The following is an 18,021-nucleotide window of genomic DNA, read 5'->3' on the forward strand; positions in this document are numbered from 1 at the left end:
AAAAAAAAAAAAAAAAAAACAACTAAGAGCTTATAGAATAAATATATAAAGGAATATTTTGTACAGCTGTACAATGTGCTTGTTTTAAGCTGTGCTATTAGAAAAAAAGTCAAAAATTTTAAAAATTCAAAGTTTATAAAGTAAAAAAAGTTACAGTAAGCTAAGGCTAACATATTAGTGAAGAAAGGAACTGTTTATATAAATTCAGAATAGCCTAAGTGTACAGGGTTTATAATGGCTACAGTAAGGCACACTACTGTCTTAAGCCTTCAGTCACTCAATACTGACTCACCCAGAACAACTCCCCAACTTGTAAGTTCCATTCATGGTAAGTCCCCTATACAGATGTGTCATTTGTCATCTTTTATACCATATTTTTATGGTATCTTTTCTCTGCATAGGTATGTTTAAATGAACAAATACTTGCCATTGTGTTCCAACTGCCTACAGTATTCAGGACGGTAACATGCTGCACAGGTTTGTAGCCTGGGAGCAACAGGCTGTACCATATGCCTAAGTGTATAGTAGGCTGTAAGCATCTAGGTCTGTGTAAGCAGAGACTATGATGTCCACATGATGACAAAATTGCCTAATACCACATTTCACAGAATGCATCCCACTACTAAGCGATGCACGATTATACTATGATTAATGAGGTTATGCGGGCACAAATATCATGGGAATTTAAAAGGAATCTAAGATTCTGTAAGAATTCTTAAGTCGTGTTATTTTACTCTGTGAGTTAAGTAAAATTGCTTTCACAATTAAGTTTTGAGTTAACATAAAGCTATATCTAGAAATAATCTCAAGAAAGTATTTATGGCCAAAGCATTTTAATTAACATAGGTTGAATATTCTTTCAAATACTCTTAAATCTGAGTAACAATATGCATACTAATGTATCACTCCAGCAGTTGTCATTCTTCATCAACAAAAGATGGCTGTAACTGTAGAATATACAGCCATGGGAATAACCTAAGTGTCATGATTCATTTACAAAATGATCTCTGAACAGTGTATCAACCTAGGAAATTTGGTATTATTCAGAATTGAGTAGCAGAAAGGGTTGCTTCAAAAACAAGGATAATTTGAGCATTGCTCAAGCTTAACTAAAGACATGTACACATGCATACATGTTTGTGCAAGAGTGTTCATGTTATCAAGATACAACTTACACAGAATAAAGTACAAAGATTTCAAATGATAGTTTCATGATTTGTACATCTGTAGATCATGTGAAAACCACCAAGACAGCATTTTCAGCATTCCACAAGACTCTTCTGTGCTCCCTCCCCAGGTCAAACCATTATTTGAACTGTATTGCTATACTGTAGTTTAGTTTTGCTTTTTCTTGACCACCATATAGAAGTTATCATATGACATGAACACATTTGGGTTTAGCTTCTTTGGCTGAATATTAAGTCTATGGAATTCATCTATCAATAGTTTGTTCTTTTTAATTGCTAAGAATGCACCATGATTTATCCCTTCTACTACTGATGGGCATTTGAGTTGTTTCTAGTTTGAGGCTATTATGAATTAAGTCATTATTTGTATTTTGTGTGTGTGTGAACACATGCATTGCCTGCATTTTTGTTGAATACGTACTTAGGAGTGCAAATTGCCAGGTCATTCGGCAGACATATGCTTGACTTCAGTAGATTCTGCCAATGATCGCAAGGAAGTCATGGCCTAATGAGAACTTTCAAAAACAGTCTATCAGCTTGAGTATGGCAAACAAGCAAACAAAAATAGCACCAAACTCTCTTGCTCCCTTGCCAAAAAGAGGTGCAAAGCTATAGAGGGCTTACTTTTCAAAGATGTTATATAGTCAGGACTGAAAAAAGAAGTGAAGAAAGATTTGGACAAATTTATGGATGATACCATAAATTACCTGAAAGAGGGTAGATGTGGGACATACTTAACATAAAACAGACATCAGAGAAGATATAACTGAAGGCTTATACTGAATAGATACAAGGACTGACTTTTGGCAATGGACCCAATTATATGCCCATGAACATTAGCAAGCAAACACTGCAATTTCTATTCAATATCGAAAAGACAGAAGCAGAGTGTCCAGGACTCATTTAATGGGAGTAGGAAATTTAAGAAGCCATACAGCCTATCTTTTTTAAAGGCAAGGGGGCACGCACAACACCGCAAAAAGAGCCCTGGCCCAGTACTGGTTACACATTTTAATGGATGGCAACTGAAAGACCAAATGCTTTGGTCATCAAGATGTGTGTCCAATGTCTGGGGGTAGATGAGGGAGAGTCAAAAGTATTCCTCTTGCCTCAAAGGGATTTGTCTGGTGGATCAGTATGATTAGAGAGCATAATTCCTTGTCTGTGCTGCTCCAATGATTGTACTCATTCAAGAGTTCCATTTCTTTTCAGCAAAACAAGGCATTCCTTTTCCTTTCCCATATGTGTCAGCTTTAGAAACTGTAATCTCCTTTCTAAACTACATCAATAGATCCAAAGACAGATCTTTTGACAAGTGCTTGATGCTTTCTTCAAAAAAGTAGTATTTGTCCCCCAAAATACTTTTTCATACCAAATGGTTGTGTCATATTTACACAAGCATGGAAGTTCTTGACACCTTTAAGGTACACCTTAAACCCCAAAATCAAGCTTCAAATTCAATATTATCTTCATCCTCAGTGATTCCAAATCACAATTAAAAAAGAAACCCTGGTTCTTTGCTTTCAATCAATATAATCCCCTAAGAGTCCAAGCATCAAAACAGTCACATAAAATATTTTAGCTTTATGTATTTAGAATAAACTGATCCAGTAAGGTGATCAATCAATTTTCAATTACATTTGGCATCTCAATAAGAAGACAGGGCATATATTTAGAACTGACAACAGTCACTAAATGAGAGGGTTCATACTTTAAGGATTCCACAAACTTCCAGAGTATGTAAATTAGCACTATTATTCACTAACAAAGCAGCATTTTTTCTTTAAACAACAACTCACCTAGACTTTCTACACTGTCACAATTTTAAAAGAACACAGGAATATTCTAAATGTCCCAAATTAAAGCCAAATAGATGACTATAATTAAATAAAGAATTTGCAATTAAACAAATGTATAGATTTTTACATGGAGTTTGCATATAAAAGATACCCATTCAAAATATATAATGAATATATCTAGACCCCTTTCTTTATAAGTTCACCTTTAAATTTTTAGAATATATTATAAAGTTCAAATTTATACACTTATCACTCTGACTGAATAAAGATTCTCTATATGCTATTAAAGCAAACTGCTAAACTAATATTTTAAAATACAAATACTTAACATGAAGTTTAGCTCATACATTATTTTATACAGAATACTTACTACATCAAACTTCTGAGTGATGTTCCCCTGGACATCAAGCAAATAAACCTTGCCATAATGTGTGCCCAGTGCCAAAAACTGTAAGAAGAACAAAGAGGCCAATTAACATACTATTAATACACAAGCAGTAATAAAACCATTTTTAAAGACAAGATGTTTAATGCATAAATGATCTGCAATGTCTCAGAAGATATGCATTCCTTGGAGAAGGCTTGTTTCCAGCTTCAGGGAAATAACAGAACAGGGCCTATTTTATTGTGATAGTGCAAGCTGGCTGTCAGAATGACTCATGAGGACCCTCATTTACTGACAACTAATGATGTGTATGCAGTCTATACACAATGCCTGATGGACTGAGGCAGTAAATTAAAAATGCAGCGGTGAAAACACGACCAACCTACAGTTGAACTCAAAGTGAGAACAGAATGATTCAGAAACTCGCCCTAATTTATGGCAAATGTGTAAATCTGTGCTATCACTTAAGCTGCACATATATACAAACAACAAATTATTTTTTCAAATGGAAAATCCATGCCATATTGAGACCAGAAATCTCAGGTGTACTCATACCATCAGTTAGCTTTAGGATGCTTCCACAAAAGTTAATGTATAATATTGAGGGTAAATGTTTATATTCTCATGCAAAAAAAAAACAAAAAACAAAACCTTTTCTGTCATAAAATAACGTTGAGCTACGTATTCATCTTATGTCGTAAATCCTACTGTTTCTTTAATTCTCTGAACTAACCCTAAATAAACTTGAAGAAATAGGACTACCTGAAATATGACATGAGAGTTTTCTTCCTTTTTATTTATTTAACCATTACTCAAATAGTCCAAACTTCTCTGTATTTCACTGCATGTGAGCATGCTTCATTGCAACCCATAATGAAATGCTCAAATTTACAGGCACTACTAAGTGTTTCAGTCAAGCAGCACAATCTTTAAAAAATAACCTTACAGAAAGTCAAGATTTAAAAGGATTTATCAAAATGGAATTGCTTAAAATGAAATTTCAATTCAGGCACTTAAAATATGAGCTACATTAAAGAGGAGTCACAAAAAGGGAAAGAAGGAGTTCATTAGAAATTCATCCCCTGCAATGCCTTTCACTCCTGCAAGGTTGCCTTTTTTCAGGAAGAAAAAAGTCCCCAGGGTAAAAAAATCAATACTGGTTAATAAAACATCAGGTGTGCAGACATAACTAGGTATGACGATTCCGCTGCACAGGCCTGCCTGAATGCACCAGGTGCCATGACGATTAGTCATCCAGGGCAGACAGCAAGCCTGGTGAAAACACAATGCTTGGGCGCTGGAAGGGAAAGGGCGAAGAGGTAATTCTGGGGGGAAATTAGTCTGAATATTTAAACCCAATAGAAATGTTTCCTCTGAAGCAAAAGAATACTCTAATCAGAAATAGAGGACTCGAATGATTGTAATTTTACCTCTACAGTGACAATGACAATATTTAAATAAAAAATATGGCAAGAACTGAAAACAAACAATACTCCATTCTGAGGCTATCTATAGTAAAAAAGAATGGGTCTTAAAAGCTCACTGCACCCCAAGTATTTCACAATATTGATTCTCCTCATAAATAGTGCATTTAGTCTGTTAGGAAACTAAGGGAGAAGGGAGCTTGGATCTTTAAAATGCTTTAATGCTGTCATTCTCTGATACCTCTGAAAAGGCCACTTTTGAACTTCTATTTCATGGAAGTTAGAGTTTTTATGCAGGTTTTATGTAATTTACCCAAGTATTAATTCCTTCCCTTCTTTTTTCTAAATTACAGATTTCATTTAATAGTTAAAATAGAAAGAAAATATAAAATAATTATTTTGATTCTATACTCTCATCCTAAAAACTAAAACTATGTTAGAACATTTTGGGAAAAAAAAGATTCAGTGATTTTGTGACAAATTACCCTGTGTTTAGGAAAACAGCTCATTATTAGATTAAACTAGTGCTATCCCCTTTGAGAAATATACATTTTTCAAAAATATTTAATAAGCCAATTATAGTTATTTAACTACCAATATTATGGATGAGTCATATTTTCATCACTTACTAATACTTTTGACTACTTAAAATATAGCAAAAAATGCAAAATCGCCACAAATGTGACAATATAAATACAAATTCTCAAATTTTACACCCCCTTCCAGCCATTAAAAGCCTTGAACTTTTGTAACTTTTGAGTTTTGTTTCTTTTTTTTAACCTGAAAGTACTTAAAATTCAGGATGGGCAAAGAATAAATATAATTTCATTAGACCCTTTCACGTTTAATTACAGAAACTTGGCTCATTTTCTATACTACCAGATTGGGCATTATCCACTAAGCACAACTGCTTTTACCTTAAACTTTATGTAAGTAATTTAACTAACTGATATATGTACTTCCATAAAGATTAGGCTTTATGTAAGGAAACAAGTAGTAAAGGTGATAAGCAGTCCTTTGGACATCACAAAGGAAACAAAAAGTAGTACATTTTAAAATCTGGTCAACTGTCTAATATCATTTACCTTTCACATAGCATTTTATAGTATTCAAAGCACTACAGCAAGGAGTGCCTTCAATTACACAGGAGGAAATAAGTTCAGAAAGTTGATGAGACTACCCTGGAAACAGTCGATGAGTAGCAGAATTAGGGCCAGGATTAAAAGCTAAAACACTCTTAACTGGATCAGAATCCTCTTTAGAAACACGGACTTCAGATAAAGAGTGCATGTTCTAAAAGTTAGCATTGATTACTGTTCCCAACCATTAGGCTCTTTGGCAAAGTTGGTTTATGTACAATGTTAATAAAGTCTGACCTCTGGCAGGCAAACTTTGTTCTCCATTTCATTCATTCACTGGTTCATTCAACAAACACACAAAAAGCACTACAATATGCTTAGACAATGAGCAAGTGTGACTTAAAAGGGTTATGGTATAATAAGAGAAACAGACATAAAAATGGATTAATTACAATTAAAGAGTATGTTTAAAATGGAAGTATCTCTAAGACCCTACGGAACATAGTAGATGACAGCTGTGCTGAACTTTGAAGAAGAAATTAGAAAATAGACACTAAGGCAGACAGGGTAGGTTTGTGGTAAAAATATTTTAGGCAGAGTGGATACAACTTGCTCAAAGATACAGAGACACATAAAATGCAGGACAAAGTCAAGAAATTATGGATGACACATCTAATTCATACCCAGGGGAAGAGACAGGTGATAAGGTTGAAAAGGTCAGCTAATATGAGGCATTCAAATATTTATGGAGAGATGAAAGGCAGGAAAGTAGAGGAAATCTGAGTGGGTAGGCCTAAATCATTAAGTCATCAGGAAGCCAATAAAGAATTCTAAGAAGGAGGATTACATGATCAGGTTGAGGTTTCTGGAAGATTACTTGAGTAGAACGCTATGAACAAACTAGAGTGAAAGCAAATCTGAAGGAAAATAGACAAGTTCAGAGTATGTGTGTTAGTTCCCAGGAAAAATAAAGAATGCCTGAACAGAAGAGAAGAGCATGGATGTCTGTGGATCAAGCAGAAGGGGGTGTTGTGAGTAGAAACAGCCAAGTGTTGCTGCCAGAACACCGCACTAACGGCAGACAGCGGTAAGACACAGGCCAATAATATAAAGGGAGCAAGATCTTAGAGAGCTTTACACACAACATTAAGGGGCTCAGGTCTTATTTCATAGTTGAAAAATCATACCAGGGTTTTAAAATCTGTATTTTCAGCAGATCATTCTGGCAACCAGGTGGCAGATGGGTTTAAAGTGAAAAAAATTAGAGGCACAAGAGATTTATTTACTATGTAGAGGCAGGAGAAGATAAGAGCCTAAGCTAGAACAAGAGTAGTGAGAAAATCACCAGGACTTAGGGAATGGCTAGGTGAAAGGGGAGAAGGATTCATCTGTGGCTTAGGTAACAAAGGAGGTGGTGATGCCACCAAATGGGATAAAGAACAAAGATAGATGCAAGTTTAGAGGGAAATGAAAATGAGTTCATTATGGACATGCTGAGGTTCAGGTAAAAAGACAACAACAGATAAAGATGTTTAAGAGGCACCCAAATAAATATGCATGCTACTCCAGAAAAGGTCAGTGTGCAAGTGGTCACAGAAATCCTGAGATTTAAAACCAAGATAAAGTACAAATTAAGAAGAAATGTGGATAATGGACCAAATCCTAGGAAAGCCAACATGTAAAGGAAAAGTGGAAGCAAAGCAAAGTGAAAAAAACAGAAAGAATTATCACAAATGATCAAGAAAATAGAAAAAAAAAAAAAAACAAAACAGTGTCATGATAAGAAGTTCTGAGAAGAAAGGTGAAATCCAGAATTTAAAATCAGCAAAATGTCCATCAGCTGGTGAATGAATAGACAAAACATGGCATACCCATTCAATGGAATACTATTCAACAATAAAAGAGAATGAAGTACTAATACATACTTAATAACGAATGAACCTCAAAATCATTACATTTCCATGAAAGAAACCAGATACAAGAGATCAAATAATGTTCACTGCATTTACATGAAATATGCAAAAACACGCAAATCCACAGAGATATAAAGTAGATTCCTGGTTACCTACAGGTAGCATTAGAGATATTCCACGACATAATATGTATCTCTAAGAAACAAGGGAGGTAATGTGATGAAGTGAAGAACAAAAGTGGACAAAAAGATTCATGAATAGGAGGAAGAAAATCTCTGGGCAGGTGGCTGGGTATGGTAGCTCATGCCTATAATCCCAGCACTTTGAGAGGCTGAGGTGGGTGGATCACCTGAGGTCAGGAATTCAAGACCAGCCTGGCCAATGTGGTGAAACCCTAACTCTACTAAAAATATAAAAATCAGCCAGGTATGGTGGCGGGTGCCTGTAATCCCAGCTACTTGAAGGGAAAAGGCAGAAGAACTGCTTGAATCTGGGAGGCGGGGGTTCCAGTGGGCCACGATTGCACCATTGCACTCTAGGCTGGGCAACAAGAGTAGGACTCCATCTCAAAAAAAAATGAAAAGAAAGAAAGAAAGAAAAACTCCTGTGTGTAAGAATGAGTGTAAAAAAGAGGTCAGGAATTGAGGATGATCATACCTGACAATTTCAATCTTCTTACACAGAAATGACATCATCCTCTAAGAAAGAAGGGACAGAGGTTCAGAAGAGGGACTGAGAACTAAAGGAACTGACAAAGGACAAATAATTCAGAACAATTTTTAGTGACAAATTTACCTAGGTGTGAGAGTCTGTACCAGCACATGGCTGTCCTGGTCATGAGAGCACTGATTCAGGATTGAGAGTATGGCTGAGGGGCACAATGGGAAGACAGGGACATAAGAGAATTGAAGATGCTAGTAAGATAGAATTAGGATAATCAATCATTTCATAGACATAGAAAAATAAAAGAAAAAGAATGAATGGATTAGAGATCAAGACTCCATAAAGTCATAAAGCTTATGGGAAAATGAGCACAAAAGCTTGAAGAATAAGGGGTCAACAAAGAGTATCACGGAAGCTGGAGATCCTCAAGTTCCAGTGCTGACACCATCCAAAGTATGGCCGTACCAGTGAGGACATGAAACAGGGAAGAGGTGAGGGTCACTGGAATTGAATTTGGTTAAAGAACTGCAAAGCCAGTCTTCAGTGAGTGAAGAAAAGTGAGCGAAGTTGGACAATGGCAGCAATGGAAAGGGGTCGATGGCACTGCAGCCAAACAGCAGGCAACTCAAAGGAGAGGGTTGCTGGTAAAACGAGAGAAAGATGGCACACATTCTAATAAAGTGTTGTGGGTACAGGACTCTATTTACAATGAAACAAAGTTTGAAGTAAAAAGGAACTGGGTGGGAAGCCAGCAGGAGGATGAGGCCACACTACTAGTAACATAGGATAAAGCCCGGAGATGGATCAGACAATCACAGTTTGCTTTTTGTGGAAGGATTAAAACTTCCAAGGTCACAGGGAAGGGAGCAATGGCTGAAGCTCCCTGGCCTCCAATATTCCGACTATGACACAAACTGTTTTGGTCCAAGAACAGGCTAAGAGTGCTATGTAGTACTTACCCTGGACCCAGAAAGTTGGTGGGAGCTTTGTTATAGCAAGGACCCAGATGTGGAATAAATTCATTGCCTCATATAAGTAATAATTTGGGGCATTTCTACTATTCCTAACACCTACAGTGTAATCTCTTTTACTCTTATAAAGGCACTGAGCTTCACATTATTTCTAATCTTGACAGGTTCCTAATTTAATCCTTATAACTTGAGGAATTAAGCGACCAATACAGTTTACAAAAACCACATCACATAAATCTTTCACTTTGATCACTGTCTACATTCTACTTAATACACTCTTGGAGTGTGTTGTATGTGTGTGAGTGGGCTTGTATACACATATAAAATATTTGGGGTTTTTTTGTTGTTGTTGTTGGCGGGGAGGAAGAAAGTAGTGGCAAGGAGACAGAATTACTGTAAGAAACCACCACCAAAAGCATCAGGACTCCAAAGCACAAGCAAATTTACAATAGAAACAATTTACAGAAGAATCCTCTGAAAGTGCTACCTTACCTTGTCATGGACTGTCATGCAGCTAGCCGCATCCTTCTGAAGAATTTCAGTTACCCCATTGGAAAGTCTTTCATACTTCAGCTTGGGTTCCTCTTCGCTCTCTTCTTCCTGCACAAATGGCAAAGAAAAATGACGGCCATCAAAGATTTATTTGTTTTGAAAATCTCAGAACACACTTCTTACAGGAGAACCAGAGATGCTTCCTTCAATTATGTCAATAATTCCAATGATAGCTAAAGGTTAAGATTTTCGTGTTTCATTTTGCCTAGGTATATCAACTGCTACAACTTCACTGGTAAAATAAATTCAAAAGTTGGAAACAGGAGTATACACACAGTGTTATACTGCCACTAATTTTACATGTTCAACCTTACTATTTGGTACGGCTTCATAAAATATTCTTAATCCCCACAGTTATGGAATAAAGTTAGTAATCAATATTTACTATAATAGCCATGAATTAATAAATCAAGGAGAGCTGTAAAAATTATTACAATAATGATTCAGGGTGAGATTTTATTTTACATCAATAAGTAATGAGAAACAAAAAGTTTTCAATAAAACTATGATGACATAAAGCCAGCCAAAATAGAAGTTCATAACAATAATGTACCCATTGACAATAGCTGACAACATTAAAGTCAGAACACCACACAAACCACCACAATTGCATAGTCTTCACCTTCAGCTAATATTAGAGTAGCTTGAGGACATCAGTGCTCCCACCGCAAATAACCGGAAAGGCTTAATGAAATATACAACAATATCTATCCAAGGCATCAAAGGGCCGCTAAGCAACCTCAACTAGAAGGGTCAAGATTCCAGGGAAGCAGAGAAGTGAGCTGGCATTCTACAGCCACTTTCTTCTTGCAGGCATTTACTAATTCTGGGTGTAGGACAAGAAGCCAAGAACCCAAGCTCTGGGGTAGGAAAGCAGCACACCTTCGGTACCTGTAGGGATGGAGTGACAAAACTGGAGACTTGAGGGGCCAAGATCCCCGTGGAAGAAAGGCAGAGACCTGAGCTTGTTACACAGCTACTTTTCCCTGTAAGACAACTATCAATTTCTAAAGCTGCACATGATGAAGCTAAAAAGCTAAACAAAAAGAAAAATGCAAACCAGCTGCCGTGATGTGTTAAGAAGTTAAGGGTAAGAGTTCAAGAGGCATTGGGAAATTGAATCCTGGTGAATATCAGTCTTAGTTGGGACCCTTGGTGCCCAGAGAACACAAAAACTTAACAACCTCCCAAAGAGCTTTGACTCAGTTTAATCTTTGATTGGAGTAAGGTATGTAATCACCAACATACCTGTCTAGCGAAGGAAATAGGGACTCCTCTTTGGAGAAAGAGGAGCCTACTGAGGCCTCTACAATTTTTGATGTACAATACTAAAGATTCAATAAAATATTACCAGGTATGCCGTAAGACAGGACCAAATGACCAAAACTCACAATGAAAAATGACCATAAAAACAAACAGACGGGTGACTGAGACTTTGAAGTTAGCAGTAAAGGGCTTTAAAATAACTATAAATACATATTCAAAAAAATAGAAAAAGAAAACTGATGAAAAGTTAGAAATTTTCAAGAGAATTCTAATGTGTAAAAAAACCAAAATAGAATCAAATAAAAATTTTTACACTGAAAATGATGTTAACTGAATTAAGATGTCAATAGATGGTTTAATAGAAGATTAGCAAAACAGAAGACAAAATATGTGAAATGAAAAATGAGTTAAAAAAATATCCAAAGGGAACCCCAGAGAAGAAAAATGGAAGGAAAATATATAAAGGAATGTATGAGTTTTGTAAAACAGAGTGAAAAGGTCTAACATACTTTTCATTACAGTCCCAGGAGGATAGGGAAAAATGGAAAGGAACAGAGCAACATTTAAAGAGGTAACAACAGAATTTTCCAAAACTGTTAAGACAGCAACCTACAAACTGAAGAAGCTCTGTAATAAGCAGGATAAATATGAAGTCACGCCTAAGGTGCATCATAGTGAAAAGAAAATTAGGCAAAAGAAAAATGACTTGTAGAGTACTAAGTGATCTGCCTATTGAAGATGACAAAACTGATGGGACACACTAGACAGAGACCATAAACTCAAATCTTTACAGAAGTCTTCATCTCTGAGACAAGGGGTTGCATCTTCACATGGAAAGAGGTTAATTTGTGAATTAATGGAAATGACAGAATATATCAAGCATCATGCTACAGACTTAACATCAGATATCCCATTTCATCCTAACTTAACAGAAAAACAAACCCTACTGAAAGTTAAGTATAATTATCCCATTTTACAGATTTTCAGTAAAAACTGATGATCAGAGATTTTAAGTAATTTCCTCAAGACATACAATGGGTAGAGGAGCAGCTAAAATTCAGCTATGTGTGCTCTAAAGTCACTATCTCCAAAATCTCCTATGAAAATGCCTCTACGAACCACAAAAAAGTCTATTCTAAACCTATAAATAATGATAAACTATGTGATCAATAGAAAATGTTTTAAAATGTGTTTATTTAGCAGGTACATTAGCTAACTACTGCTGCATAACAAATTATGCCAACACTTGCTGATTTACTTATTTTATTATTACTTTCTACAGAGACTCATTATGTTGCCCAGGCTGGATTCAAACTCAGGTTCAAGAGATCTTCTCACCTCAGCCTTCCAAGTCGCTAAGACTACAAGCATGTGCCACATTCCTGGCCACCAAAATGTACTGATTTAAAACAACAATAAATATGTACTATTTTACAGTTGCTAAAGGTAATCAATTCAGAAGTAGCTTAGCTGAATGATTCACTGAGGATCTCTCATGGGACTGCAGACAAGATGTCAGCTAGGGCTGCAACTATCGAAGGCCTGACTGGGGTTGGAGGATCTACTTCTAAGCTGGCTCAATCAAATGGATGGCAAGTTGGTCCTTGCCGCTGGCAGAAGGCTTCAGTTCCCTACTTCATGGACCCCACCACAGGGCTGCTTGATCAAAACATGGCAAGTGGCTTCCTCCAGAATGAGTGATCCAAGAGGAAACAAAGTGGAAGCACCATCCATGTTTCATATGGCTTCAGATGGAACACTGTCATTCCTACAGTATCCTTTCAATCATACATGTCAGCCATGATTCAGTGTGGGAGTGGCAGACAATGAGCATGAATAATAGGAGGTGAGAATCACTGGGACCATCATGCAGGCTAGCTACAAGAATAGTAATAATACCTTAAGAGCCATAAGCTCAGTTAAAATCAGTATTTCATATCTACTGATGAGCTGTGTTAAATTCCCTAGATATAAATAAGCTATTAGATGTTTATTTAGGATGCAAGTATTAAAAACAAAGATGATGTACCTATTATTAACTTTCCGAGAATAACTTTAAGAATAGCAACAAAAGGGAAGTATAAGCAGAGTTATCCATAGGACCTACACATTTCTATGAAAAGGTAGTGATAATCTATCCAACCCAAGGAGCTGTTATACCCCAAAACTGACCTGTTTTTAATACAAAGTATAAAATAGCTAATTAGCCAAGTCTAAATAATTTGAAAAAAGAAAACTACAAAAAACAACAAATAAACACTTCTACTTATGTATCTACAAGCAAGAAAGAGAAATCATTACAAAGTTAATATTAAGTGTAGCACAGATGATGTGTGCATTCTGAAATAAACATGTAAAATACAAATTGAATCCTGAGTGCTAGTCTTTATAATAAGATGCCACATGTTGCTCAAGTCTGGACATCAAATGTGCATCCAATGTGAAAGTTAATTCTAGCCTCTTGACTATTTTGCATAAAAGCACTCATCCACGGACCATTAGATAAAGTTACTGTAAATAAGGTTTTCCTGTCTTACTTATAAGTGAAAACTAAGTAATTTCTCACACATAAATATACAGAAATAAATACTTTCACAACACAGTTCAGTGAAGCATCCTTACTGGGTTTCAAAAACCATAAATAAAATGAAAACTCCAATATTAGGCATTTGATGTACCATTTCAGTTTTCTGACAGGTATCTTTTATGTTAAGTTAAAAGCAGGATAAAGGTAAATTTTTAAGTTTTTTTTTCCTCCTTGCTGTAAACAAAGAAAATACAAAGTAATTCAAAAATAGGATTCATGGAGGTTATTCTGCTGTTGCAGACTCTGTATCACATTTTAAATAAAAAACAGTTAAAAATCTAAAATAAAATAGAGTTTCTCTTTAACAACAACAAAAAAAAAATAGAAAAAAGGTTTTCATGCAGTTTGAACTTCCATGGTAAACAACTCAGCATTAATAAAAAGCAAATCAATAGTTTTTGTTAAATTTTAATAATCCTACAAACCTACAAATAAAACCATCAACAGTCTGAGTTGAGATGACAGTTAACTGCGTTTCTATGACAACCTAGTGGAATAGTACAAGTCCTGACTTGCAGCTAAGCGAAGATATGAACAGAGTGACATTTACCCATACAAGAAAAATTTGCAGCTTTCTTTTAAAAAGAATCAATTCCTCACTCACATAGATTTTTACTAAGTGTGGAGCACTTTTAATTAAAGACAAGTCCTTTATACCACCCTACAGAATTCTAAACACTACCTGAAAATAAATGTCACACCATGGTCAATCTTACTGAGTTTTGGACTTAGGAGGGGGAAAATTACCTTTAAGGATAACAAATTAAGATAATTAAAGATTTCTCCCTGAAAAACTGTTTAGTAATTTTGTTACATTGTTACCATGAGGTAAATTTTCATAGAGGAAGTCTTGTTTAAATAACCTGGTCTTATTTACCAACAAGGATATTTTACGTTTCTTTTCACCTAATAATTTAAAATTTGTGTAAAAGAAATTGATTTTTTCAGTGTTTACAATCAAAAATAATTGTGTAGAATGGATTCTACATTTTACATCTCATTTAAACATATCTTTCACATATTAGTACATTTTATATGGCATCACCGTTATGGTCCAAACGAAGACTTGAATTTTACATTTCAAAAATGTGTCAAATGAATTCTGGGGTTAAGAGAAAGAGCATTACATTTTCTGCTGTTACTACTTATACAGAACTTAAAATGTCACCTCTGGATACCATTTCTTTACTAAAATTCAGTTTTGTTTTATTTTTACAAAATAAAATGATACTCAATATACTGATTGGAGAAAGTGAGATATAAAGCCCAAATTAGACTGGTAGAAAACACCACCAGTGGAGCACTCCTTGACCATTCACATCTCACTCTATGGAGACGACCTTCATTCCATCCAGCTTCGCCTGAGAAAGACCTCAGCTGAACCTCCAGGAATTTTAATAAGATGAATGGTTTAGTTGGTTTCATGTCATCAACTACATCTGACTAGGGGCAAATCCTTTTAATAAATATCCAATGTTTTAAAGCTAGATACAATAGGGAAACACTAATATCCTCAAAAGAAATTCTCTCTCTCTCTCTCTCTCTCTCTCTCACACACACACACACACACACACACACCCCTTTCATGCAGTTTGAACTTCCACAGTAAAAAACCGACTATTAATAAAAAGCAAATCGATAACCAGTCACGGAGATGAAGCTATAAAATACAGGTTTTCTTCCTCTAGAACATTCTTTCTAGAACTCTTACCTATGGGGAATTGAAATATCCAAAATTGGGAGTCAACCTGATAAGCTTAATATATAAAAACAGCTATCAAAATCCTGTATCAGAACATCTGAATTTTAGGAAACTTGCATTTTTAAAAATTCTCTCTTTACAAATAATTCAATTTGTAGAAGCCCTATGACTAAAATATTTCTTTGCTATTACTATTTATTAGAGAAGTTAGAGAATAGAAAGATAAAACACAGTTGGTACTCAAATACAAATAAAATTTTAAGAGCATAATTAAAATGAATAAAGTCAATCAAAACATAATTTGAGTCTCAAAAACATATAACTAACAATATTTTAAGGAACAGTTCTAGTCACTGCCACAGGGTATTATCAACGAAGGCATCGTAAATAGACAGGAGCTATATGTTACTGGATATTTACATGTATTTGAAACTATAACGTTATCACTGAAAGCACATGCATAATACAGGACACCTCCAAATTTGTCACATTCATATTAAAGTTTTTCATAAAGTATAGAAAAGATCCAAGATGAGAAAAAAGAATGTCTAAAAAAGACCCTGAAGGTAAAGTTCAAAATCAATCAAAGGCTAAAGTCTTCAACCAGCTTTGTATTGCCCACCCCACCTCACCCCAAGAAAGAATGCTACTTCCTTAAAAGGACGACTGTTAACTATTAATACTGTATGCTACAGTTTTATTACAGAAAGATCATTTTATTTACACAAAAAAGATGACTATCTGATAGGAAAGATGGCTTTATAGATCCTTCTAAAGTGTCAAAACGTATCAAGAAAACTACATAAACAAGTTGAAAGTGTAACTTCTGGTTTCCATTAATAGCACAAGGTGCTATAGCTACCTCAATGACCAAACTTTTTAACAAAGTGACATGAAGATAATGGAATTCATCTACAATAAAACAACTGTGGTCAAAGCTCCCAGCATGCCTTTCCATCAGACTGCTGACAGATAGGCAATTACATTCTTATATGAATGCAAATAATGTTGTTAAATTTTCAACTCTCAAGCAATATTGCTATTAAGGAAAAAATATATTAATTTTTAAAGCAGCTGAAATTAGGAGCTGATAAATGTAATCTGGATGGCATGGGTCTACTTTTTCAAACAGAAAATTCCCCAGGAGTCTACTCACATCAATATATTATTATTAAAAGCACAAAATACATACGGTTAAATAAGTAGTTCTCAACTAGAGGTAATTTTTGTCCCCCAGGGACATTTATTTGGCAATGTTTAGAGTAATTTTCGTTGTCACAATTGGGTGGGGGAAAGGTGCTACTGGCATCCAGCCAGGGATTATGCTAAACAATCTACAATGAAAACGACACTCCCAGAACAAAAAACTATCCAACCCAAAGTGCCAGTAGCTCCAAGGTTGAAAAACTCTGAATTAAATTTCACAAGATAAAATATTACATGTACATTAAAATCTGTTTTCAAAGACAATTTAATAACAAAAAGAAATGCTATTATTTCAGAAAGAAATAATAAACATATGTTGTTATTATTTCATTCAAAAAGAAATCTCAGAATGCATAGGTGAAAGCATAGGTCATAAAACCTGCTTTGTATGATCCAAATTTTATTTAAGAAATGTATATGCATATATGGGGAGAAGATTAATAGAAGAAACAGCAAAAGAGTAATCTCTGTAAGCTCGGTTTCTTCCTCCATAGAATGGGGATGATAATAGAGGCCACATCACAGGGTTGCTGTAACTATTAAAAATTGCAAATTAAAAAAATCACTATTGTGAGCTATTGCCAATATTTTCTAAATTTTCTAAAACAAACATATTTATTATAAAAATAAATGGTTCAACATCCTCTTCAACATTTTGTATCTACTGAGCTAAGATTCTTATCTCTCAAAGCTGCTTTCCTTTACCGTAACACACTGACCAGAAAAGTGAGAAGAAGTTGAGCCCCTAATAATTGAGGAGCTCTACTTAAGATTCACAAGATATGCAGTCTTCATAAACCTTGGTCTCTCCTGTGCCCTGTAGTATTAGAATTTCATGTTCAATTCAAGGAGGAAAAAATAAGGTGAAGGTTCCCATGCCCTAAGCCACATACCATAAACAGGATCAACTCCCATCATTTATTTTATATTGGGAAAGCGATAAGAATATATAGAAGAGGGGAAAAAATGAGAAAAGCAAATAAGCTTTTCATTTCCTTCTAGCCATATGGAATAACCTCACCAATCTTCAAGCTATGCCATTCAGGTGGACAATTTCCGCCACTAAAACCAACATAACCCTCTTTTCCTTTCTTGCCAATATCCCTTGGTGATCACAAGATCCTTAGAAGCAGAGTTTATGCCTTTTCATTGTTCTGAACTTCACCTAACAGAACTGTGGGTACCTAATAAAGACCAGTGAAAACAAACGTATGTAGTAACAGCAGACCAGGTTTGGTAAGCAGCTTTTCTAAGACATTCTCATTTAGATTTCCACACACGAAAATC

The 18,021-nt window shown here is 35.3% G+C and overlaps 1 protein-coding gene across 1 annotated transcript in view; it reads right to left on the reverse strand.

Annotated features, from left to right (window-relative positions):
- The window catches only part of LOC108287632 (VPS41 subunit of HOPS complex), an 89,541-nt gene that overhangs the window by 42,831 nt on the left and 28,689 nt on the right, over positions 1-18,021 (reverse strand). Inside the window, exons 3-4 of the mRNA XM_017506154.2 lie at positions 9,914-10,021; positions 3,357-3,434 (exon numbers count right to left, since the gene is read on the reverse strand). Of these exons, the coding sequence (XP_017361643.1) occupies positions 3,357-3,434; positions 9,914-10,021 (186 nt within the window). The remainder of the gene's footprint in view (positions 1-3,356; positions 3,435-9,913; positions 10,022-18,021) is intronic.

This window comes from Cebus imitator, unplaced genomic scaffold, assembly GCF_001604975.1.
Source record: "Cebus imitator isolate Cc_AM_T3 unplaced genomic scaffold, Cebus_imitator-1.0 Scaffold349, whole genome shotgun sequence".
Taxonomy (NCBI): Eukaryota; Metazoa; Chordata; class Mammalia; order Primates; family Cebidae; genus Cebus; species Cebus imitator.